Here is a 25,379-nt window from a genome sequence, read left to right on the forward strand (position 1 = left end):
AGTTGAACGAATGGGTGTTCAGTTTAGAGTCAGTGTGACACCTGCTGGTGAATGCTCTGTATAACAACCACACTGCAATTTGTATTTATATATAATATTTAATATTATGTGTGATATTTAAACACAAGTGGCATTGGGATGTGATGTGCTATAAGGGTTGTTCAAAACAAAGCAGTATACAAGGAATTTACAGGTAACCACTTCAATATTTTCTAAATGCTTAATCATCTTATAATAACTTGATGATAGGAAGGCACAAACATACACACTGAAATAAATTATTCTATATCTATAAATATCTGTTCAGTGTAGCTTCCTTCTTATGGGAAGTGCAAATATAAAATAAGTACAATAATAAGTACAAACAAAACAATATTCCTTTAATACATACTTTAATGACACATATTCACATGTATAATTATAATTCAGTGGCTTTCAGAGTTACACACACAATTTTGACCAGCATCAAACACTACAAGTATTATGCATTCAAGCAATAGATTTGCACCCAGGAGGAGCATAATAATCTGCAAGAAGAGCTTGAAAGACAATGCCCATGTTATTTATTGTGTGATTTGATGCTTTTAAATGTCTGTAATATAGACGGCTGTGTAAGCAATAACTTTCATAAATCCTGCACGATCAGCACTTCATGCTCGTTGGGAGAATGCCAGACTTTATGTAGGATGCCCTGAATTTACTCACTCAGTTGAGCATTAATCTTTATTGGTGCTGCTGGCACAGAAATACGGTCACTGTCTGGTTTATGTTTAACAGCAGTAAATCTGTAAAAGCTAAAACGGTGCCAATGTATCCACAAAACCAGAGGGTACCCGAGGTTTAATCGATTTGTGATTTATTCTTGCTCAAAGATTAGATTTAGCTGTTATCTTCTTTATTTTAATAGTCTGTAAATCTTCAGATTAGAATGAATGGACATTATTCTTCAGTCCATTTATGTATGAACACAGTAAATATTTTCACAGGGTTTCTAAGTTCAATTTAAGACTTTTTAAGACCTTTGTTGATACAAAGAATGCAACTGAATACCTGTTTCATGATCATACGACCAAAATGTTAAAATATGATGGAAACATATTTATTATTATATTACATTTTCTCCAAACAAGAATTTCAAATAATATTATTACCCTGATAATTGGCATAAAATGGAAGGAAACTGGATCAGGTGGAACAGGTCGTCTAGTAATCCGAAGTTTGCAGGTTCGATTTCCGCCTCCCTCAGTCCAGTCAACACGCTCTTGGGCAAGATAATAAACACCAAATTGCTCCTGTGTGTATGTGCTGTATCAGCAGCCACCTTGCATGACCTTTAGTGTATGAATGTGTGTGTGAATGGGTGAATGCAACAGGTGTAGTAAAGTGTTTTGAGTGGTTGGTAGACCAGGAAAGCACTGTAGAAATACAAGTCCATTCATAATTTACCATCTGTTTACACAATACACTGTACAAATAATCCCACTTTTAGTTTATAAGTGTGTAACGTCTCCCAACAGCCCACAATTGGATACAAAACATTTTATAGCTAACATTATGGCCTACAGCTGGGGTGGGGAATTGATTTTTAATACCTCCTAAGACCTTTTTGTGAAGAAACAATGCTCAGTGTTTCTCTTTTGTAACAGCTCTACATCAGCCAGTTCAACAAGCAGACAATACGTCCTGCAGCTTGCCTCTGATGCAGGGTTTGACTTTGTTTGAGCAGCAGAGGAATGTCTTTCCAATGTAGCCCCCGAGACTCTGATCTCTGAAGCCGTAGATGAGCGGGCTGAGAACGCGTGGAATTAGGATGAAACAGAAGTAATTAAAAAAGGCGACGTCCTCTTGTAGCCAGTTGGCGTGCAGCACTATGAGAGTTTCAGTGATGGGGCTGGTGAAGGCCAACATGCAGAGCAGCAGCTGAAAGCCGTGTAGCAGCACAGTGTGCATGGCTTTGCTCACAGACACTCTATCTTGTCTCAGTTTCCTGGTTTCCAGCAGGATTCTCATGTATGTAAAGAGGATGATAACAGCCACTACTGCAAAGAAGAGAACACTCACAACAGCTTTGAACAATGTCTGAATTGGAGATGAGTTCACAACAGTAGGTTTGCAAAGAACAGGGGTAGATAGGACATCTACAGCAGGATCATGTTCCCCGATGGTGTGGTCAATCATAGGGAATATACAGCTGATGAGCCACAGGGACAGAATAATGATCCAGATTCGGTCAGAGCGCCAGGCTGCTGGGCGCTGCAGGGGATAGAAGATTGCAACATAACGCTCCAGTGACATGGTGGCCAGGATTAACGGTGTGTTCTGGAAAGTGGCAGTGGATATAAACAGCAGGGGAACACAGTAGACAAGGGCAAATTTCACCTGGCCCATGACAAAGAGGAAGAGCAGTACAGAGGACAAGAGCTGGAGGGTGTCATTGATCAGCATGTAGGCAAACAGGATGTAACGTGATGTGTCCAGGAACTGCCTGTGAGATGCAAAGATGTTTAGCATGACGACAATGCAGCAGAGGAAGACGCAGAAGAAGGGGATAACCACACACACCTTGATGATCACAGACAGGCTTTTGTGAGAAGTTGCATTGCCTGGAAATTCAGTCAGATTCTGCATTTTGAAACAGTGGACTGAAGCTAACCTGTTAGAAAATAAGTTAAAGGTCCATATACACACTAAAATACAACCTCAGATATACAATGAGAATAGATGTTATTGAATGTTTATCTCTTAAGATAAAAAACCAGCATACTGTATATAAATGAGTGATAATTCAAATAAACTTTGTAAGACAAATTATCTTGTGAAAATAAAAAAACAGACTATTTGCACTGTAACTGTATATAAAGGAATAACAGAATAAAAGAGTACTCCTCTCACCTAAGTCTTCATCAGCCAAATGCGTTGACCAAGCTTTAGATTTCTGTTCTTCTAATCATAAAATGTCTTCAGTGAGCAACATCTCTGGGATGTTCCTCCCCTGATCTGAAGTGTTTGGCCTCATTCATATTTGTTTTGACTCAATTCTCCAAAGATACATTATTTACATGCTATTGTCATAAAAGCATTATGTGGAAAGGAGAAAAGTTTGGGCTCCCCTGATTTTGTCTGTACAATTTAGGACAAAATCATTTCTCCTGTGTTTGTACAAGGGACACTGTCTTTTACATTATTAAATGTTTTTATTATTATGTTTTGTGTAAGTGTCATGTACCAAACCTGCCTGGCCCTCATGGGCTTACAAGACACTACAAACATAACAAACAAGAGCAACAAACATAAAGAGAGAACAAATATAATACACCATACATGTCAAACAATGTAAACCCAAAATAGATAATACAATTTAGATATTTAAATATATATTTATATATATATTTTATTATTAATTAAATTATGTAAATGATCCCAATAAATAGTAAAATAATCTTCCTCAACAATTCATCATACAAATTAGTAAATTTTATTTATTATTTGTATGACTAAATAATTTATTTGTTTTTTAAAAGTAGCCTAAAAGAGACTAAATTTACAACCTTATGTTGTAAATGACAATAAAATAACCTTGAATCTTAAAGGGTAACTCGATTTTGTTTTTACACTCAATATGTGTATTGTTGGAAATATTACTGTATTGACATCATACAGTATGTACAGTGCAAAAATTTATAAAGAAAGAAGATAGAGTTCCCTTTTAACAAAAAAAATGCTCATAAACCAGTGGAATAATAAACTTTCATCCCACCATATAAAAAGCGTCTCTGTTTGGTGGAAAACTGCTTAACCTGCCTCCATGTTGAAACCCTATTATGTAGTACTAATAAAGTACACATGGACAGACTCTGATCTTGTGTGAAAATGAATAGCACTGAGGTGATTTTAGTTTTGGGGAACTCAATATGACTCGAGCACAGACTAAATGTCCCTTTAAGTATTTTCTTGCTGATGCAGAGCAGTATCTAAGTCACTTAACTGGGACTTTTCCTGCTGGACTGGAAAGCTCTCATATTGATTTTTGGCACTGTGGTATTCTGCTGAGTGGACAAAGTCAAGTGAGCAGGTTCAGTTGTTCCAGCTGTGTCTTGTATAATGCAGTTTGTGAACCGTGTTTTGGCAGTGTCCTTTATTTTAGTTTAGATTTAGTGTGACTGTGGAAGTTTGTGAGCTGCAGATGTTGCTGTCAGTGAAGTGAAGTGCAAGAAAAGAGGCCCTGGGCCTAATTAAAGAACTGTCTGTGATGATTCCTAGTTTATATTGGTAATGGGTATCACCGTATCATCAGGGATGGTTTCACCAAGACTAGTCTATACTGTCAGGCCAGTCATAGTTTTGCTCTTCTTGTAAGAAAGACACTTTCACAGAAACAAAGACTTGTTTAAGCTTACCCTCTGAATTAAGAGCCATGCCTCCATGGTGACAATCAGCTATGCCTGCGGTCCAGTGGCACCATACAAGGGAAAGAGTTTTTAGAGAGTGTCTAGAGAGTCCTGTTGGAAATATACAGCACTGAGGACATTATCAGTCACTTGATGAAACTCATAGCAGCCATAGGTCTGAGATTTTATGCTACTGGAATTGTTTTCTATTGTTGCTCTTGAATTGTACCAGTAAAACATACTGATAACTGTTGAAACCTTCCAGTTGGAGTGACAGGAGCTGTATGTGGTCAGCAACACAGGTCCTACTTAAGAGCCTGTTTAGACCTGGTATTGACATGTGTCTTGGGTGATCTAATTACATGTGGACAGACCTAAGCTCGTCATGTGTCTACACATGCATCTCAAGTGACCACTTGTGGTAAACACTATAGGGCTGTACCCTACTCAGAATTTTGTTAGTCAGTGTTCATTATTACTGTCCTTTTGGCTGTTCAATATTAATATTAATTCCTTTTTTCAGTTCAGCGACACAAACACTAAATACCAAACTCTTATATCAGTCAGTCAATCAGTAGCGGCTCTACTCCAAGTCCCTCGTGGATGTCCGAGCTTCTCACCCTATCCCTAAGGGAGACGCCGGCCACCCTCCTGAGGAAACCCATTTCAGCCGCTTGTACCCGGGATCTCATTCTTTCGGTCACGACCCATCTCTCATGACCATAGGTGAGGGTAGGAACAAAGATCGACCGGTAGATCGAGAGTTTCGCCTTTCGGCCCAACTCTCTTTTCGTGACAATGATACAGGGACCGCAATACCTGCTGCCCCGATTCTCCGGGCAATCTCCTGCTCCTTTCTAACCTCACTCACAACAAAACCAACAGGCCAACACCCACTGGAAACGAGTCCAACTTAAGACCAAGAATCCGGACACAACTCTCGCTTTGGAAATACAGGGCTTGGAGGGCCCTGAGAAGTGGCCCCCTCACCCTATACTCCCGCAGCACTTCCCACAGGATATCCTGGGGAACCCGATCATATGCCTTCTCCAAATCCCCAAAGCACATGTATACCGGATGGGCATAATCCCAGGCCCCTTCCAGGACACCTGAGAGAGTAAAGAGTTGGTCTGTTGTTCCACAACCAGGACGGAACCCGCACTGTTCTTCTTCAATCAGAGGTTTGATAATCTTCCGGACCCTCCTTTCCAGCACCTTAGAGTAAACCTTCCCAGGGAGGCTGAGTAGTGTGATGCCTCTGTAATTTGCACACACCCTCTGGTCCCCCTTTTTAAATAGGGAAACCACCACCCCACTCTGCCACTCCTTCGGCGCTGTCCCTGACTTCCACGCAATGTTGAAAAGGTGTGTCAACCAAGACAGCCCCTCAACACCCAGAGCCTTCAGCATTTCTGGACGAATCTCATCAATCCCCGGGGCTTTGTCACTGTGGAGTTGTTTGACGACCTCAGTGACTTCCTGCAGGGAAATTGATGTAGATCCCCCATCACACTCCAGCCCTGCCTCTATCACAGAGGGCGGGTTTGTTGGTCTAGTTGGGTTCAGGAGTTCCCTAAAGTGTTCCTTCCACCGCCCAATTACCTCCTCAGTTGAGGTCAGCAGTGTCCCATCCCTGCTGTACACAGCTTGAATGGTTCCCCGCTTCCCCCTCCTGAGGTGTTGGACGGTTTTCCAGAAGCGCCTGTGTGCCGTCTGAAAGTCCTTTTCTCCATGACTTCTCCGAACTCCTCCCACACCCTCTGTTTTACTTCCCTCACAGCTGCGGCTGCAGTCCTTCGGGCCTGCTGGTACCCTGCAACTTCCTCAGGAGTCCCCCGGGATAACATATCCCGGAAGGCCTCCGTCTTCAGTCGGATAGCTTCCCTGACCACCGGTGTCCACCACCGTGTTCGACAGCTGCAGCTTCAGCAATAGAAGCTTTGAACATCAACCACTCCGGTTCGATGTCTCCCGCCTCCACAGGAATGTAGGAGAAGCTCCGCCGGAGGTGGGAGTTGAAGGTCTCTCGGACAGGGGCCTCCTCCAGACGTTCCCAGTTCACCCGTACTACATGTTTGGGTTTACCAGGTCTGTCCAGTGGCTTCCCCCGCCACTTAACCCAACTCACCACCAGATGGTGATCGGTTGACAGCTCCGCCCCTCTCTTTACCCGAGTGTCCAATACATGCAGCCTCAGGTCTGATGATACGATCACAAAATCGATCATAGACCTTTGGCCTAGGGTGCTCTGGTACCACGTACACTTATGAGCATCCCTATGTACGAACATGGTGTTCGTTATGGAAAATCCATGACTAGCACAGAAGTCCAGCAACAAAACACCACGCTGGTTCAAATCGGGGAGGCTGTTCTTCCCAATCACGCCCCTCCAAGTATCTCCATCATTGCCCACATGTGCGTTGAAGTCTCCCAGGAGAACAATGGAGTCCCCTACTGGAGCCCTATACAGGACTTCATTCAGGGTCTCCAAGAAGGCTGAATATTCTGCACTGCTGTTTGGTGCATAAGCACAAACAACAGTCATAGTTCCACCCCCCCACAGATCGTAGGCGTAGGGAGGCGTGATTCTGGTTACTCGTTAATCAGTTGAAACTGTGTTTTAAAAGAAAAAGCCTGCTTATCTTGGCAGGTAAAAGAGTCCAGAAAAATAATTTGCATTACAGTGAACTAAATACACACTTTTGTGTGTATATACAGGATGTCAGTTGAATTGGCTGTGTTTCAATGGGGCCAAGGATCCATCCATCCATCCTCCAAAGTTCCCTCATTCTCTGGGCTCCACTCGTGTCCTGTTCCCCTGAAGAGATGCACCGACTCCTCCAACCACTGCACCGAGTGGTAGTAGTCTTCTTGCTCGTAGGCCACCTGTGTAAAATAAAACTCGGGTTACTTTTTTAAGTACTACTGAGAATAATTCCGAAGGCGGAGTGTTGACACGCTCAGCTGTCTTCTGGCACTAGACTGAAGAACCAAATGTCAGCTGGCTCTCGTTCATATACATGCATGGTTGCCAGATTTGGATCAGTTTTAGGGTGATGGACTGATTTTAGCTAAGAATCCACATCCAGTTAGCTGGCTACACCTTGAGCATTATTTTAACACGAAGAAAGCCACGAACACTGGCTGCAGTCTCTCTCTTTACCTGGTCTCAAATCCCTTTTGTAGCTGACTTGACTTGATTAAGTAGGTGCTGACTTCAGGTCTGACAGCACCCACACAGAAACAGGGTGACATGTGGCTCCTCCCATCACAGATTATATCCACAACTCCTCCAGACAGCACCCAAACAAAAATTCCAGTGTACCATTAAACCCCACAAACTCAACTAATCACACACACCGACTCATGTATCAACCCAACCCCTGGTTTTATACCCAGTTCACAACATTATACCCCATAATTTGGGAGTTAGTCTTTAAAGAAGCAATAAATTCTTAAAAATAGTGAATATTCAGCAGATTTCAGTATTTCCTGAGGGAAGCAAGCTGTAAAAATCATTCAAATGAAATAGACATGGTACAAACTTCCTCCTTACAAACCCTGGTTTTGAGGACCGGTTTAACAGCCATATAAAAGCATGTGCACGCAGGTCTTTTACTGACAACACCCTAAAACTAAGCATCTCTGTGTACAGACTGCCTCAGATAATCTCAGCCTGACTACAAGTGAAGGCAAGCTCTGCTCTTCGCTCCTAACGCTTCTGCTGCGTGAGATAATGTCTTTTCCATACAAGACGATGTCTCCCCCTCACTGTGCCCTGCCCTTACACATCACCACTCTACGTAAACAGTGGAATTCATTGAGGGGAAACCTTTTGTTTTCCTTTCATACTTGTTTATCTTCACATGAAACGGATTCCAAGGCACGCAATGGGAAGAATTCCACTTTTTTTCAGGCTGACTGTCTGGATTCCCTGCACACAATGACTGACAGGTTTGGGATAAAACTATTTTGCAGACCTTTGGTATGGGATGTTAATTAGGGAAGGGCATTTTCACAGCAATATCTTCTAAATATATTCTTCAAATATCTCTCCATTTCATTCAGTAAAATGACCATGAAGGATGACAGATGTCTTTCAACAAACTCTCATCATGTTTACTTACTATATTTTAGGAAATACAGGTGAAAAGTATGTAGAAGTACTGTAACATTTTGAAGTATTTGTACTTCACTACTTCCATTTAATGTTACTCTAGTCATCTACTTACACATTTTACAGGGCAATTTACTTTACAAGCTCTAGTTACTAGTAAACCTGTGGTTCCCAACCTTTTTGGCTTGTGAACCCTCACAATAAAAGCTTGTTGGGTCTCCACTTCATGTTTCAGATGTCTCTGAGTTGTTAGCAGTTCCACCACAGAGACATTTCTCCTTTAAACTTCCCAGATGGTTTCATTTAAAAAAATGTTTGAGGCCCAAAAAGATAAAACTCTTCAATGTTTCACAAGATTACTTTCTGTACTTTCCTTTCTCATCAAACCTCTTGTAACCTCTTGGATTCTGAATGCAGGACTTTTTTAGATAGTTCTTCACACAAGTACACACTACTTCTTCCACCAAAGGAAATAAAGAGGAAAAACAACGGGAGAAGGCAAAAAAGGAAAACACTTGATTATACCTTTCCAACCAGAAAGCAGTCATCATCACACAAAGGGACAGACACTGTAGGCAGGTAGATATCAATGGGCTTGCCATTAGTGACTCTCTGGAAACGTCCCCTTACGAGGCTCGCAACTTGAAGAGCATACACGTCCTGCAGCCTCATCAGCCCCTTAGCGGCCCCCTGGAGGTCTTCCAGTTTGGGCAGATCTGCCTCTTCCTCCTCGTAACTGGACCTGAGGGCTGGACAACAGAGGGCCAAAAGGTGAAGTGTTAGGGGGGTGACAGCAGAGGTAAGGGGGGTCTTTAGTTATCACCACCAGATGTTTCTGTAAAGAGGGCAGTGAGCCAACCTTGTGCGTTTTCCAGGGCTTCATTGCTGTAGACAACATTCAGCCACTCTGAATGCAGCCGCTTGATCAGAGTGAAGGCCACCAGCGGGTTTGCCATCGCAGTCGCCGGGCCCTTATAAAGTTCAGTGTGCAGTCCGGACACTTTGACATAAAAGCTGTGGGAAAGAACACAGATGTGAAAATGGGAAAAAGAAACTTTCAGTTTCACAAGTAGCAAGTGAGTCCTGGGAACCTTAAGGTGCTCTTGAAAAAGAAAAGAAACAGTTTAATCAAATATATTGGTTTAAAGTTCCAGTGTGTAACATTCAGGAGGATCTACTGGCAGCAATGGAATATAATATACATAACTATGATTTCATGAGCGTATAACCTGAATAAAGGAACCATGTGTTTTGGTTATCATAGTTACACCTTCCATGGTGGCCGCCATGTTGAACCACCATGTTTCTACATAAGCCCAGAACGGACAAGCTGAACACTGGCACTAGATAGGGCCGTTCACATTTTCTGTGTGTTTTGCAGCCACTGTAGTTTGTCCTTTTACACATGGAAGGGGACAGTGAAGCAAGGGAGTTGCAATATGCAACAAAGACGCCAGATGCCACTAAGTCCTACACACTAGACCTTTAAAAAGACTAACCAATTTCAACCTCCCAGAGGCTTCATCAGGCTGGAAATAGTAAAAATTGTATATCTGCTACAGAGTACCTATAGCATATATATATTATCTATACATATATTACATATATTATGATGTTATATATTACTACTACCATCATACAGTATATTGTTGAATAAAGCTGGTGCATGAAGTTATTCTTTTTCCAACCTCACACCACAAAAAAAAAAAAAAAAACTACCACAATTAAGCTACTGTTTAAAATGTCTCGGTCAAACAGGCTCCTCCATAAAGTCAGAGGCAGTCACTTTCACAGAGAAACTGTTGAATCATGAGCATAAATTGGTGGGAAATGACTTATTCCCCATCAGTCGTCCTGTTTCTAACATAGTGAGGGTTTTCTGACTGGAAGAAAGAGCTGGCAATAAAACCTTAAGACTTATTTATTCCAGTTATTGATGTAATTGTTTTCATGCAAAAAAAACCCACCCTGAAACAGGAACTGTGTTATTCCCATGAGTTTGAACAGTGAAGTCAAATATCTTTCTCAATAATCGCTGTAAATCAGAGCACCAAGACATGAACTCACATAACTTTTATTTAATTTCACCCAAATGAGATTCATTTAAATGCAGCTGTGGGTCTTAAAATGTGACCATATCCAAGTTACACCTCCACATGTGCTTTCATCATGATGTCCACAAACTTGTTCCATTATCATTCACAGTCTGTGGAGGAGCCACAGGATCTGTTCATGGGACAGACCCTTCAGCCTGGATCCAGTCAGGGGGATTAGTTTCTCATCGCAGCACGAACCTGCGCAGGTTAATTTGCTCTATAATAACAGGAATACATATAGACTTTATAGAGTTTGGCTCCATTTGTGGAGGCTGGATAAATGAGGCCATCCAGTTTGAGCTTTGATTCGTGCAAATAAATGATGCACAATTGATTTTTAACATGGTATAAAGGTATTCACCACTTTCCTTTAACTTTTTTTCTGTCATTTTCAGTCATTTAAATAGGAGAAATGACTGGCCCATTGGCACCCTGACAAAAAAAAGTTGAACGAATGGGTGTTCAGTTTAGAGTCAGTGTGACACCTGCTGGTGAATGCTCTGTATAACAACCACACTGCAATTTGTATTTATATATAATATTTAATATTATGTGTGATATTTAAACACAAGTGGCATTGGGATGTGATGTGCTATAAGGGTTGTTCAAAACAAAGCAGTATACAAGGAATTTACAGGTAACCACTTCAATATTTTCTAAATGCTTAATCATCTTATAATAACTTGATGATAGGAAGGCACAAACATACACAATGAAATAAATTATTCTATATCTATAAATATCTGTTCAGTGTAGCTTCCTTCTTATGGGAAGTGCAAATATAAAATAAGTACAATAATAAGTACAAACAAAACAATATTCCTTTAATACATACTTTAATGACACATTTTCACATGTATAATTATAATTCAGTGGCTTTCAGAGTTACACACACAATTTTGACCAGCATCAAACACTACAAGTATTATGCATTCAAGCAATAGATTTGCACCCAGGAGGAGCATGCTTGTGTCAGTGTACTAATCTGCAAGAAGAGCTTGAAAGACAATGCCCATGATATTTATTGTGTGATTTGATGCTTTTAAATGTCTGTAATATAGACGGCTGTGTAAGCAATAACTTTCATAAATCCTGCACGATCAACACTGCATGCTTGTTGGGAGAATGCCAGACTTTATGTAGGATGCCCTAAATTTACTCACTCAGTTGAGTATTAATCTTTATTGGTGCTGCTGGCACAGAAATACGGTCACTGTCTGGTTTATGTTTAACAGCAGTAAATCTATAAAAGCTAAAACGTTGCCAATGTATCCACAAAACCAGAGGGTTTAATCGATTTGTGATTTATTCTTGCTCAAAGATTAGATTTAGCTGTTATCTTATTTATTTTAATAGTCTGTAAAGATTTAGAATGAATGGACATTATTCTTCAGTCCATTTTTGTATGAACACAGTAAATATTTTCACAGGGTTTCTAAGTTCAATTTAAGACTTTTTAAGACCTTTGTTGATACAAAGAATGCAACTGAATACCTGTTTCATGATCATAACGACCAAAATATTAAAATATGATGGAAACATATTTATTATTATATTACATTTTCTCCAAACAAGAATTTCAAATAATATTATTACCCTGATAATTGGCATAAAATGGAAGGAAACTTGCCCATAATGACAGAATGAGCTTGTTATGTAAGGCAGTGGATCAGGCAGAACAGGTTGTCTAGTAATCCGAAGTTTGCAGGTTCGATTTCCGCCTCCCTCAGTCCAGTCAACACGCTCTTGGGCAAGATAATAAACCCCAAATTGCTCCTGTGTGTATGTGCTGTATCAGCAGCCACCTTGCATGGCCTTTAGTGTATGAATGTGTGTGTGTGAATGGGTGAATGCAACAGGTGTAGTAAAGTGTTTTGAGTGGTTGGTAGACCAGGAAAGCACTGTAGAAATACAAGTCCATTCATAATTTACCATCTGTTTACACAATACACTGTCAAAATAATCCCACTATTAGTTTATAAGTGTGTAACATCTCCCAACAGCCCACAATTGGATACAAAACATTTCATAGCTAACATTATGGCCTACAGCTGGGGCGGGGAATTGATTTTTAATACCTCCTAAGACCTGTTTGTGAAGAAACAATGCTCAGTGTTTCTCTTTTGTAACAGCTCTACATCAGCCAGTTCAAGAAGCAGACAATACGTCCTGCAGCTTGCCTCTGATGCAGGGTTTGACTTTGTTTGAGCAGCAGAGGAATGTCTTCGCAATGTAGCCCCTGAGACTCTGATCTCTGAAGCCGTAGATGAGCGGGCTGAGAACGCGTGGAATTAGGATGAAACAGAAGTAATTAAAAAAGGCGACGTCCTCTTGTAGCCAGTTGGCGTGCAGCACTATGAGAGTTTCAGTGATGGGGCTGGTGAAGGCCAACATGCACAGCAGCAGCTGAAAGCCGTGTAGCAGCACAGTGTGCATGGCTTTGCTCACAGACACTCTATCTTGTCTCAGTTTCCTGGTTTCCAGCAGGATTCTCATGTATGTAAAGAGGATGATAACAGCCACTACTGCAAAGAAGAGAATACTCACAACAGCTTTGAACAATGTCTGAATTGGAGATGAGTTCACAACAGTAGCTTTGCAAAGAACAGGGGTAGATAGGGCATCTACAGCAGGATCATGTTCCCCGATGGTGTGGTCAATGATAGGGAATATACAGCTGATGAGCCACAGGGACAGAATAATGATCCAGATTCGGTCAGAGCGCCAGGCTGCTGGGCGCTGCAGGGGATAGAAGATTGCAACATAACGCTCCAGTGACATGGTGGCCAGGATTAACGGTGTGTTCTGGAAAGTGGCAGTGGATATAAACAGCAGGGGAACACAGTAGACAAGGGCAAATTTCACCTGGCCCATGACAAAGAGGAAGAGCAGTACAGAGGACAAGAGCTGGAGGGTGTCATTGATCAGCATGTAGGCAAACAGGATGTAACGTGATGTGTCCAGGAACTGCCTGTGAGATGCAAAGATGTTTAGCATGACGACAATGCAGCAGAGGAAGACGCAGAAGAAGGGGATAACCACACACACCTTGATGATCACAGACAGGCTTTTGTGAGAAGTTGCATTGCCTGGAAATTCAGTCAGATTCTGCATTTTGAAACAGTGGACTGAAGCTAACCTGTTAAAGAGAAAATAAGTTAAAGGTCCATATACACACTAAAATACAACCTCAGATATACAATGAGAATAGAAGTTATTGAATGTTTATCTCTTAAGATAAAAAACCAGCATACTGTATATAAATGAGTGATAATTCAAATAAACTTTGTAAGACAAAATATATTATCTTGTGAAAATAAAAAACAGAGTATTTGCACTGTAACTGAATATAAAACCAACATACAGAATAAAAGAGTTCTCCTCTCACCTAAGAATGTCTTCATCAGCCAAATGTGTTGACCAAGCTTTAGATTTCTGTTCTTCTAATCATAAAATGTCTTCAGTGAGCAACGTCTCTGGGATGTTCCTCCCCTTATCTGAAGTGTTTGGCCTCATTCATATTTGTTTGACTCAAGTCTCCAGAGATACATTATTTACATGCTATTCTCATAAAGCATTATGTGGAAAGGAGAAAAGTTTGGGCTCCCTGATTCCTGATTTTGTCTGTACACATAGGACAAAATTACTTCTCCTGTGTATGTACAGGGGACACTGTAGATTATTTTACATTATTAAATGTTTTTATTATTATTATTATTTTTTATATGCACCAAAACGTGCCCGGCCCACATGGGCTTACAAGACACTACAAACATAACAAAGAAGATAAGCATAAAGAGAGCACAAATATAATACACCAAACAATGTAAACCCAAAATATATAATACAATTCAGATATTTAAATATATATTTTTATATATTTTTTTATTAATTAAATTATGTAAATGATCCCAATAAATAGTAAAATAATCTTCCTCAACAATTCATCATACAAATTGGTATTTTTTATTTATTATTTGTATGGCTAAATAATTTATTTGTTTTTTAAAAGTAGCCTAAAGGGCACTTTATCTAAATTTGATTACAACCTTATGTTGTAAATGACAATAAAATAACCTTGAATCTTAAAGTGTAACTTAATTTTATTTTTACACTCAATATGTGTATTGTTGGAAATATTATTGTATTGACATCATACAGTATGTACAGTGCAAAAATTAATAAAGAAAGAAAATAGAGTTCCCTTTTAACAAAATGCTCATAAACCAGTGGAATAATAAACTTTCATCCCACCATATAAAAAGCGTCTCTGTTTGGTGGAAAACTGCTTAACCTGCCTCCATGTTGAAACCCTATTATGTAATACTAATAAAGTACACATGGACAGACTCTGATCTTGTGTGCAATTGAATAGCACTGAGGTGATTTTAGTTTTGGGGAACTCAATATGACTCGAGCACAGACTAAATGTCCCTTTAAGTATTTTCTTGCTGATGCAGAGCAGTTTCTAAGTCACTTAACTGGGACTTTTCCAGCTGGACTGGGAAGCTCTCATATTGATTTTTGGCACTGTGGTATTCTGCTGAGTGGACAAAGTCAAGTGAGCAGGTTCAGTTGTTCCAGCTGTGTCTTGTATAATGCAGTTTGTGAACCGTGTTTTAGCAGTGTCCTTCAACGCTTTTTATTTTAGTTTAGATTTAGTGTGACTGTGGAAGTTTGTGAGCTGCAGATGTTGCTGTCAGTGAAGTGAAGTGCAACAAAAGAGGCCCTGGGCCTAATTAAAGAACTGTCTGTGGTGATTCCTAGTTTATATTGGTAATGGGTATCACTGTATCATCAGGGATGGTTTCACCAAGACTTGTCTGTACTGTCAGGCCAGTCATAGTTTTGCTCTTCTTGTAAGAAAGACAGTTTCACAGAAACAAAGACTTGTTTAAGCTTACCCTCTGAATTAAGAGCCATGCCTCCATGGTGACAATCAGCTATGCCTGCGGTCCAGTGGCACCATATAAGGGAAAGAGTTTTTAGAGAGTGTCTAGAGAGTCCTGTTGGAAATATACAGCACTGAGGACATTATCAGTCACTTGATGAAAACCCATAGCAGCCATAGGTCTGAGATGTTATGCTACTGGAATTGTTTTCCATTGTTGCTCTTGAATTGTACCAGTAAAACATACTGATAACTGTTGAAACCTTCCAGTTGGAGTGACAGAAGCTGTATGTGGTCAGCAACACAGGTCCTACTTAAGAGCCTGTTTAGACCTGGTATTGACATGTGTCTTGGATGATCTAATTACATGTGGACAGATATAAGCTCGTCATCTGTCTACACATGCATCTCAAGTGACCATTTGTGGTAAACACTATAGGGCTGTACCCTACTCAGAATTTAGTTAGTCAGTGTTCATTATTACTCTCCTTTTGGCTGTTCAATATTAATATTAATTCTTTTTTTCGGTTCAGCATCACAAACACTAAATACCAAACTCTTATGTCAGTCGGTCTTAAATCAGTCCGAGACTCATGTTTTAGCTGCGCTATCAGCAGCCCTGCAGGAGAGACACTTTGTGGTGGCAGTGATATTTTATGAGTGAACTATGTGAGCAGGACACACACTTTTACTTTCTCAAACTGTGTGGAAATCTGATGTTTTCACATCACAGATGACAAAGAAAGGCATCAATGCCAGAGAAAGTAAATGTGCATCCTGCTGACACCATACAGCATCTCTCCTGCCTGGCCCTAGAACAACAAGTTGGGACAAATTGTTTTTTACACAAATAAATAAATAAATTCATTAATTAATGTGTCTGCCAAATTTGCAAATAATAAAACTTAAAGTATAAAGTTTATGTGCATTCAGCAATTCTCAAAATTGTGTGATCCTGGTTATTTGTTAATCAGTTGAAACAGTGTTTTAAAAAAAAAAAAGCCTGTTTATCTTGGCAGGTAAAAGAGTCCAGAAAAATAATTTGCATTACAGTGAACTAAATACACACTTTTGTGTGTATATACAGGATGTCAGTTGAATTGGCTGTGTTTCAATGGGGCCAAGGATGCATTATATGATCAAATGCGTCCCAGACCACCTCTGCAAATCTGATCATAATGCATATTGGTGGTTATTGACACTTGTAAGTTGTTTACGCGTGTAAACAGAGAGTCAAACTAGAAAGTTTGAAATCTGACTGTTAGTTTGATCTAATCCAGAGTCACAGTCTCTCTTTGTGACACTGGCCTCAGGATATACTAAAAAGTGTACAATGTCAACTGTCAGAATATAATATTTGATATGCTATAAGTTATTTGATATGCTCAAAGTACTACTAGTAGAGTGCTGGTTACGATCAAGTTGAGGAACATAAACAACATGGGTTACTGTCAGGCGCATGATAGGATCATGTTTTGAGGGTTTAAGGACATATTTTAACAGGGTCGGAGGGGGTAAATGTTGTTGACAGTCAATGCAAAGATCAGAAATGTATATATCAGACCACTATATGTTGGCACTTGTCTACTGGTTGCTTGTTATCTAAATCTCTCTGGACTAGAGAATCAAGAAAATGTGCTAAATTCTAAGGATTTATTATTTCCTTTTAACCAATACGTATATTGGTAATCAAGTCGGTAATCATGTTATTCTATGCTTCTGTGGTTAATGTTTAACACAGTAGATTGCCTTATAATGTATCATATACATTTATTTGTCTCAGTGCTGTACTGCAACCAGGGTTTTTCAGATTTATAGTGTAGTGTACGTGTACTGTAAGGGTGATGAGATGTTTGTGAAATGCAGTGGAAAAGGTAAACAAACACCTTGAAAAACACGGATCTGCATTGTTCTAGTGTCACACGCTTACACAACATTATTAAAGTCAGTCATTAATCACACTCTACAAAGGTAACTTGAAGGTGCAACATCAGTATTATTTTAAGAAGATGATGCAACCCATAATGAGATGTTTCTGTACTTTCAGTGACTGACATTCAGCACTGGAGAGAAGCACTTATCTCCAGAGTATGGTTAGAGAGCAGATCCCCTGCTTAGTAATTAACAGACTGGCTGATTATTAACATAAAGCTCCTGAGTGTAGTTGTGCAACCTGAAGTTTTCATTTGTTTGGCAAACAAGTTGACTCTGTTGAGAGCATCTCACTGGGGCTCATCAGCTCTTTACGCAAGTTTTACGTCAGTAATCAGGACTGCAGGGGATTGGACCAGGATCTGTGTCCAAAACAAACTCTGCCTCTGAACCCCAGCGGATGCCACCTCAGCAAATAACTTATTTGCAGGCTATCAGACAGAATGAATACTACTGCCAAACTTTTGGCAACAGAAGTTTTAATGAAATATTAAATTACATGGAGAAGTGACAAAAACAGCAAAGCTATTTTCAGTAAAATAATGAAAGAAGCGTCCAGTATGGGTGCAATGCAGATTTGACCCAAAGGAATTTGGCACAATTTAAGAACTGTGTGAAATAAAATAGGTTAATGTGGTTTAAAAAAAACACCTCCATTATTGCATCATGGTGCTGTTTATGAGTCCCTTAGTATTATCCTTGAATGTCATCCAGCAGGTGTTCCTCACCTCTATATGTGCTTGTTTTGTTCCTGTTTAGGATAGTGTGTTACTGTGTTTAAAATGTCATTGTAAAAACAAACCATGCAAATAAACCTCACAACAAGAAGGTGCCTGACTTTAACACAAAGGAGTTGGCATTTCCTCTATGTTCAGGTATCCTGGTTTCTTCCTGTAGTCTAAAGACATGCAGGCCTGGTGAATCAGCAACTAATCTGCCCGTATGTGTGATTGTGTGTGAAGGTAATTGCCTCTCTATAAATATTAGATAATATGAAAAAGAAGAAAAAAAGAAAAATATGAAAGACTTTTTTTTTAATGCTCATTAAAGTTTTTTTTTTTATTTATCCTGTGTTCTCGAGAAAATGACTGTCGTCGAGATTAATGATGCATCTGTTCCATAATAATATAATTAATTACATGTCAAAATGCTGCTGTGAAAAAGGGCGTGTAGGTTCTACTCCCCTACAATCCTGAGTAGTAGAATCAAAACGATAAGTAATGGATAGATATGCAACATAGGGAGTATTTAATATATTATATATTATATTAATACAATACAGGATATTCGAGTCCTGGGCGGTATGACCAAAAATGTGTATCAAAGAATTGTTTTTGTTATTTTTGGATGACTGGGCCTTTATATAGATTTCTAGTGGCTCATTCTACTGTCAGGAGGACATAAAACACATACAATTTTTTTTAATGCCATCATGTATACACCGAAGGCCTCGATTACTGTAGGGTTTTCTCTTCGCCCCATAAAATTAAAGATATGCCTAACTTTAACATTGCTTCCTTAAAAAAAAAAAGAAAACATCTTAAAATAGTTGTACAAAAACAATAAACTGACCTAAAATATTTTAAAAGTATTTAAGTATTCAAAGAGATATTTCTCAAATATTGTATTGCACAAGAAAACAATTGTTATACATTAAAGAGAGTTTTGTGGGTTATTAATTGTTGTGTTATAAAGTTATAACTGTTAGTAAGAAGGGTACACAGTTAATATGGCTCCCCTCTCAATACATGCTACATGCTGGCGGTAGTGCTCATGCCTATTGAAGAGTTACAGCAGTCGTTTCAGCTGTGCACCAGTATCACAGTATATGAAACATTCACATCATAAAAGAAATTAAACCAGTGTACCGGTTCATCCGGTATATTGCCCAGGACTACAATATTGTGCTCTCAACAAAGAAATAGTAGGTTTTGCAAATGGATATATGGGGTCTTTTCCATTTACGAACATCAGAACAGGGGTCTCAAACTCAAATTGGCTTGTGGCCACTGGTATCGTCATCTCAATGGAGGGCCATTTCAACGTTCAAGTTCTATAAGAAAGTGCAATATTTCTGAAAATATTTACATTACTAAAGTCATACTGAACAGAAAAAAATGCAAACACCAGTTTCTATACATTTTATATCAGAATTTTATACCATCTTTGTTGTTCACAGCCAAACAACAAATGAAGGCCCACAACTTGCTCTCCTCCTGTCAAAGCATCTGTGAGTACCTTTGACATTTTGACAAACGTCAATTTTTTTAAAACCAGAATTGTGGTTTTTATGTGACTAAAATTTGAATATTGTAAAAGTGTGCACACTATTTTTCTATAATTCATTAATAAATAGAAAACTTCAAATACATTTGACAACAACCAAGAGAGAAGAAGAAAATATTTTTATTAGAAGATGTATTTTTTTTTATAAAAGCTTTCCTTGTGACCATACCAACATTTTTATGAGTGAGAACATAAATAAGAGGACTCAGACATCTCGGAGCAGGAATAAAAGTTATTACATTTATGCATAACATGAAACCAATGTAAAGAGCAGCTGTTTGTGTGAATGAGCACAACAGCTTGATATAGTTTAAGTTGTTCATATCTGAATAACAGAATTTACATTGTATGTGGGGTTAATAGATTGTTAACAGCGTAATCGTCATCGTAATGTAATCAAAGTCATGCGCCATACAATAGTGTAAAAATATTTTATTTTCAGACATAGAACATTGAATTGAGGCCATTCTCAGTAATTTCTTTTATACAAGCCAAAAAATACATAGCTTTTCAGTTCAAGAAAAAACTTTTCATCCCTAAGGCCATAAATGAGAGGACTGAGACATCTTGGAACAAGACCAAACATCATGTAATTAAAGTACCTGACTTGAACGAACAACATGAAATCAGTTTGAAGTACAGCAGTTTCTATGAATGGACACCACAGCTGGATGAGACAGAGGAGCAGCTGGAAACCATGAAGAATTACTGTTCTCAGCCCTTTCCATGTTGACTTTTTATTCTCTCCTGATGCAGCTTTGGCCACTTTCATTATTTTAACATATGAGAATAAAATGATGATACACATGATCAAGAAGTAAAACTGATTTATTGCTGACCTAAGATGATCCTGCCATGCGTGAACCAGGAAGATCTCTATAGAGCATATTTTGAATTGTGTGTAGAAGCTAATGGAGACTGATGAAAATAAAGTGGAGAGAATAACAATGCAGGGTACAAAGCTGAGGCCGTGAATGATGAGGATGCAATGCATAGTGCTGCGTGTGGAGCACAGCTCTGCATGCCGCAGGGGCATGCAGATGGCCACATATCGCTCCAGAGTCATTGCTGTCAGAGTAACTGGAGTGACTACAAAGTAGAGATATAATGTAAAACAAAGAATAATACACATCCCAAGTGGCATTGTAAACTGGAAGTAGCTCAAGATAAGCAGAATATCAGTCACTAATAATATCAAGCTATCAGACAGAAGTGTAACAGCAAATAAGATGTAGCGTGTAGTTGTGTAGAAGCACTCCTTTTTAAAAAAGGGCACAATGAGCAAAAAGTTGATGCAAAGAAAAATTACTACAAGGATTTGCACAATAATGACCTGGTCATTGATCTGCCGTCGCAAGGACTTACCACCAACCAATGAGCTGTTATCTGCCATATATTTTCTAAGAAGACACACAACTTGCTGAATCAAATGTTATTTGTAACGCTTGTTCTTATTACAAAATGATAGACGTAAAGCCCAATGTCAAACTTCTCTGAAGTACTAAGATGCAGTTTACTAAACCCTCCCTGCTGCAGAAGACAGATGTCTTCTGAGAGCGGGCCGTGCATGGTGACTTTAAAGACTAGAACATCCAAGAACAACACCAAATGAAACGTTGCTCACCACAGTGTCATAATTGCTACTTACTGGTTGTCCCCCTCATTGGCTATCCATAGTTGGCATAGATTGAGTTCAGAAGAGACTCTAAAGTCACTTTTTATCTTAAGTTGTGCATCAAGGAGTGATTGTAACTACATTTCTTTTTACCGATGGCCCCCTTTAAGTCCCAAAAGGTAAAAAATGTTTATCTTGTGCGCACAAGTTATTATCTTATGGGCACAAGTAACTAATCTTGTGGGCACAAGTTACTTATCTTGCAAAAAATGCACAAAATTTCTGGTGAAAATAAAACTGATAAACTGAGTTCTCTCCATTATATGATGGCTGTGTGCATCTGAAGCCGTTAGAGATGCATATGAATTTATAGTAAATTATATATAAGATATATAAATATATATACATATATATAAATATATATTATATTTCCTTTTGGGGGCTTTAGGGGCTCTGTATGTTTCTTTTTCAGTGTCTTCCAATATCCCCAACAAAATCATTAATTGAAATGTTGGACATAACTATTTAAATGTTTATTTGGGCTGGCAAGAATGCAAGAGCACATAGGACAGTACTACAGAGAATCAAACAGGACAGGGGCCTTTTATTTTATTATTAAGCAGCCAGTATTAAAAAAAAATCCATTCCTGGTTACCAGACCTCAATACAACTGACCATGTGTTTCTGCTAAAGACCAGGCTGAATCCAGAAAGGCACTAACAGTAAGAAGTTAAGATCGCTGCAGTGCAGGCCTGGCAGAGCATCACTATGGAAGATAGCAACACAAGGGAGACTTCATACTATGGATGAGCGAGTATAACATTATCTGTATCTGTTAAACCAGCTACATTATCTGTATTCGTGTCTGTGCTCGCAAGAGGCAGGGTTAAACCTGAAGAGGAGCAATGTTTTTGATCACAAGAGTAAGAAAACTATTTAAGTTGGTATATTTACAAGTACAGATATTGATCATCTGTACCGGATACTCATTTCAGCCAAATACTCGCTGCTCAATCCTACTCCATACAGTCATAGATATAGATAAAATCTCCAACCAAATATATATATAAAAAATTACTACAACCATTTTTCATGTCATGAGATTAAGGAACTACATAGTGATGATTATACTATTATCATTTTGATTTGTAGCACCTTGTATTCATTTTATGTGATTTATAAAGTATTCCAGAGCCACTTTTCATGTCATGCGTGAAAGTACAAACTTACACACAACCTAATTAATAACCCAGTTCTAACCCAAAACTTTTTTCAGATAAGTATAGTTTTCATTTTTCTGGAAGGTCTATTTTGACCTGAATTGCAATTTCTTATGCAGAATAGAGCAAGAGACAGATAGAGAGATAAACCTGCACGTAATTTCTGTCTCTGTGAGCTTTTTCAGATAACACCAAATACGTACATTTGCAAGCAGAGTCAACAGATCAATGCCTTTTACGCAATGAAATGGTCCTGGGGCCTTACAAATACCCACAGGACATGACAGTTGATCATCACAGAGCAGACTGCAAGAGTGCAAGCAGGGAACAAGATTATTTCTCAGATTTTTACAAATCCAAGGCAACAGTGAGTGGACAGCAGCCTAGTTTTAATTGCGGAAAAACAGAAAACCTACAGTCAGAAAACTACTTTTACTGCTGCTGGGCTAATCTGCAAAATGCAAGCTGTGCAGTGTTCAGTGTGTGCCAGCCGTGCTTCTGGAGCACTTCTGCGCAATCAGACAGACATTTCACTGCTGCGGACCAACAAGAGTTTGTTCAGGAGAGGAGCAGCCTGCATCCGCCTGAGGTACATTATGAATAATTGTCAGTGCCATAGATCTTTGCTGAAGCTTGCTGAAACTACCAGAATGTAGCCTGAATTGCTAGTAGTGCAGAAAGCGTATAATGGAAAATGTTATCCAATAGTACAGTCAAAATGTACCGTGTGTAACTGATTCTCAAATACTATTGAGCATGACTTTAATAACCTACTTTTATTCTTTCCTATTTTTTTTTACAACAGTTCTGAGAGTGCCCCACTGAGCAACAGGAAGCCTGGAGTCCAGAAGTTGGGGGAATGGAAAGATACTTCACACATGAGCATAGCATCTTTAAATGTTGGTCGCGGGCTTTCTGCTTTCCCTTTTTCACAGGTGGGTCAGTCTCCTACCAGAGATAGCATAACAGGGTACCAGCACCAGACATATTAGCTGCAGCTACACAAATCTTGTGTCACAATAGTTTGCTCTTGTTCTTCTTGTTTCGTACGAGGAGAAATTGAAGAGAGGAGTTGAAATGCAAATTTTTTTTCTCCCCTGTTTGTAGCAAGTGGAAAACCTCTCTCATGACTCCCTGATCAGAAGAGCAGCCTCAATGGTTACAGACAGTTCAAGTACCTTCCTCTCCCAGACCACCCTGGCTCTCATAGATGCGCTTAGAGACTACTCAAAGGTAGGTTTTCATCTTATGTGAAGCATTATATCCATATTTTACAACCCTTTTTTTTTTTTTTTTACCACAGGCTGAGAGTTTCATTATTTTTTTGGGGGAAAAAATCAGTTAATTAACATTCACATTATTAGGGGAAAAGGCACAGATCTGATGCAATCAGTAGTAACATTTGTTCAAACATTGACATTTTGAATCACATATTATTGACATCATATCAGGTGGACAAGAACTACTGCAACATTATTGTTAAAAAAACTGTCTAGTAATGTCCCTGACTGTCTGTCCTCTCTCTGTTTCCTAACAGGCTGTGCACACACGCATTGCTGTCCAAAGACGGTATTTAGCCTCAATGGGAAAACTGACCCCAGCAGAGGAGGATTCACTCCTGGAGGTGATCAATGGCCTGCGTGCACAGGTTAGTGTGTGTTGTCCTCTTTTGAGAAACGTTGAAAACAAACTTATATCTACTCTAGCATTCAGTTTTTCCTGCTCAGATCAGCTTTCATATTGAGTTATATTGAGTTATTCTCTTTGTCCTAACAGGTTAGTGACAGACTTGATGAATGCAAACGTTTTGAGTCAACCTGGATCAAAGCTGTCAACTTGTGTAAAATGGCAACTGAGGCAGCACACACCTCAGGTGAGTTAATATATGATTAATTGAGGCTTGATGTAATGTTGAAATACTGTTGTATTTATAATGGTGGAATACTGAAGGGATCTGTTACAAAAAGCAGATAAGCAGTAGGAAGTGTACAGAGCAAATGTTGTCACTCAGTAGAGCTTTATATTTAAAAAATGGATTTAGTGGTCAGCAGGCCCCTCTGAGGGTCCACATCTAATGTTTTCACTTAAGCTGGTGTTGTGTCAACCCTTGGACTTCCTCACCAATTTGACAAATGCTTTTTTGCGCCTGTATGTTTCCAGGAGCCGAGCAGGCGTCCATCACAGTGAGGACAAACATTCAAGTGGCCCAGTCGCAGGTGGAGGAGGCACGGAAACTGTCAGCGGATGCAGATAAGAAGTTGGCCGAGACTAAAGTAGAAGAGATCCAAATGAGGGCAGAATTTGCCTTTCGAGAAGATAGTGAGGAGCATGAGGTGCACGAGGCGTATCTTCGAGAGGACTAAGACAAATAGAGATACTGACAGTGAAAAAATGCTTTCACCTTTGAAAGCTTTGAGCTATTAAACTTTTATTACCAGATTATGTCTCTATTCTGCTTTTAGCCTTTAAGGTGTTTACAAGTTTGCAATCAAAATTTGAAAAGGAAATTAAATAAACTTCTATTTTTGTAATTCTTTACTTCTGCATAAATCATTATTTAAGACTATTTATTTGATTAGTGAATGTCAGCCTCTTTTGGAGTTTCTGGAAAATGATTATTGAATCTCCAGTATATATTGTATGGCAGTGGGACAACGTTGTTTATTGGATGTTTTATTGTAACAAAGTCATTTTTTTCTAAAACAGTTGTTTATTTGTTTTCACAAAGCAAAATAATAAAATCAATCTGATTGAATGTATGTGTTGATGGTTGACTTTTGTAACAAGGGATGGAGAGAGATGACATCCTTGCCTGGTCCTCTAATTTACTGTAT

The 25,379-nt window shown here is 39.1% G+C and overlaps 5 protein-coding genes across 13 annotated transcripts; 1 reads left to right on the forward strand and 4 right to left on the reverse strand.

The window, feature by feature from the left end:
• Positions 1-375: 375 nt before the first annotated feature.
• On the reverse strand, positions 376-4,442 carry LOC127362574 (odorant receptor 131-2-like). Of its 4 annotated transcripts, none has more exons than XM_051398416.1 (2): positions 4,398-4,442; positions 376-2,485 (listed from the first exon to the last, which is right to left on the reverse strand). In XM_051398416.1, exon 2 carries the CDS (start codon positions 2,443-2,445, stop codon positions 1,663-1,665), a length of 783 nt encoding a protein of 260 aa, XP_051254376.1. In that variant the 5' UTR covers positions 2,446-2,485; positions 4,398-4,442; the 3' UTR covers positions 376-1,662. The 4 variants fall into 4 exon arrangements, with proteins under 4 accessions (XP_051254376.1, XP_051254374.1, XP_051254373.1 ...); XM_051398414.1 differs by lacking the exon at positions 4,398-4,442 and adding an exon at positions 2,893-3,129; XM_051398413.1 differs by lacking the exon at positions 4,398-4,442 and adding an exon at positions 2,893-3,121 and having other exon boundaries at positions 376-2,653.
• On the reverse strand, positions 376-15,524 carry LOC127362573 (odorant receptor 131-2-like). 6 transcript variants are annotated; one of them, XR_007884480.1, is made up of 3 exons: positions 13,990-14,083; positions 12,680-13,740; positions 376-1,592 (listed from the first exon to the last, which is right to left on the reverse strand). XR_007884480.1 is itself a non-coding variant. In XM_051398410.1 (3 exons), exons 2-3 carry the CDS (start codon positions 13,713-13,715, stop codon positions 12,750-12,752), a joined length of 840 nt encoding a protein of 279 aa, XP_051254370.1. In that variant the 5' UTR covers positions 13,716-13,740; positions 13,990-14,083; the 3' UTR covers positions 11,421-12,749. The 6 variants fall into 6 exon arrangements, 4 of the variants coding, with proteins under 4 accessions (XP_051254370.1, XP_051254372.1, XP_051254369.1 ...); XR_007884481.1 differs by having other exon boundaries at positions 376-1,321; positions 12,407-13,740; XM_051398410.1 differs by lacking the exon at positions 376-1,592 and having other exon boundaries at positions 11,421-13,340; positions 13,467-13,740.
• Positions 6,795-9,461, reverse strand: LOC127362576 (prolyl 4-hydroxylase subunit alpha-3). The gene is made up of 3 exons (XM_051398417.1): positions 9,365-9,461; positions 9,031-9,254; positions 6,795-7,274 (listed from the first exon to the last, which is right to left on the reverse strand). The coding sequence occupies exons 1-3, from the start codon at positions 9,459-9,461 to the stop codon at positions 7,131-7,133; spliced, it is 465 nt and encodes a 154-aa protein (XP_051254377.1). The 3' UTR covers positions 6,795-7,130.
• Positions 15,525-20,127: 4,603 nt separating the features above from the next.
• LOC127362289 (odorant receptor 131-2-like) lies at positions 20,128-21,373 on the reverse strand. Its single transcript, XM_051397827.1, has one exon. It carries the CDS (start codon positions 21,101-21,103, stop codon positions 20,180-20,182), a length of 924 nt encoding a protein of 307 aa, XP_051253787.1. The 5' UTR covers positions 21,104-21,373; the 3' UTR covers positions 20,128-20,179.
• Positions 21,374-22,830: 1,457 nt separating this feature from the next.
• Positions 22,831-25,300, forward strand: LOC127362293 (diablo IAP-binding mitochondrial protein-like). The gene is made up of 6 exons (XM_051397832.1): positions 22,831-23,134; positions 23,351-23,480; positions 23,653-23,778; positions 24,083-24,193; positions 24,322-24,418; positions 24,706-25,300. Exons 1-6 carry the CDS (start codon positions 23,004-23,006, stop codon positions 24,906-24,908), a joined length of 798 nt encoding a protein of 265 aa, XP_051253792.1. The 5' UTR covers positions 22,831-23,003; the 3' UTR covers positions 24,909-25,300.
• The last annotated feature ends 79 nt before the right edge of the window (positions 25,301-25,379 follow it).

Source organism: Dicentrarchus labrax, unplaced genomic scaffold (assembly GCF_905237075.1).
Source record: "Dicentrarchus labrax unplaced genomic scaffold, dlabrax2021, whole genome shotgun sequence".
Classification (NCBI taxonomy): domain Eukaryota; kingdom Metazoa; phylum Chordata; class Actinopteri; family Moronidae; genus Dicentrarchus; species Dicentrarchus labrax.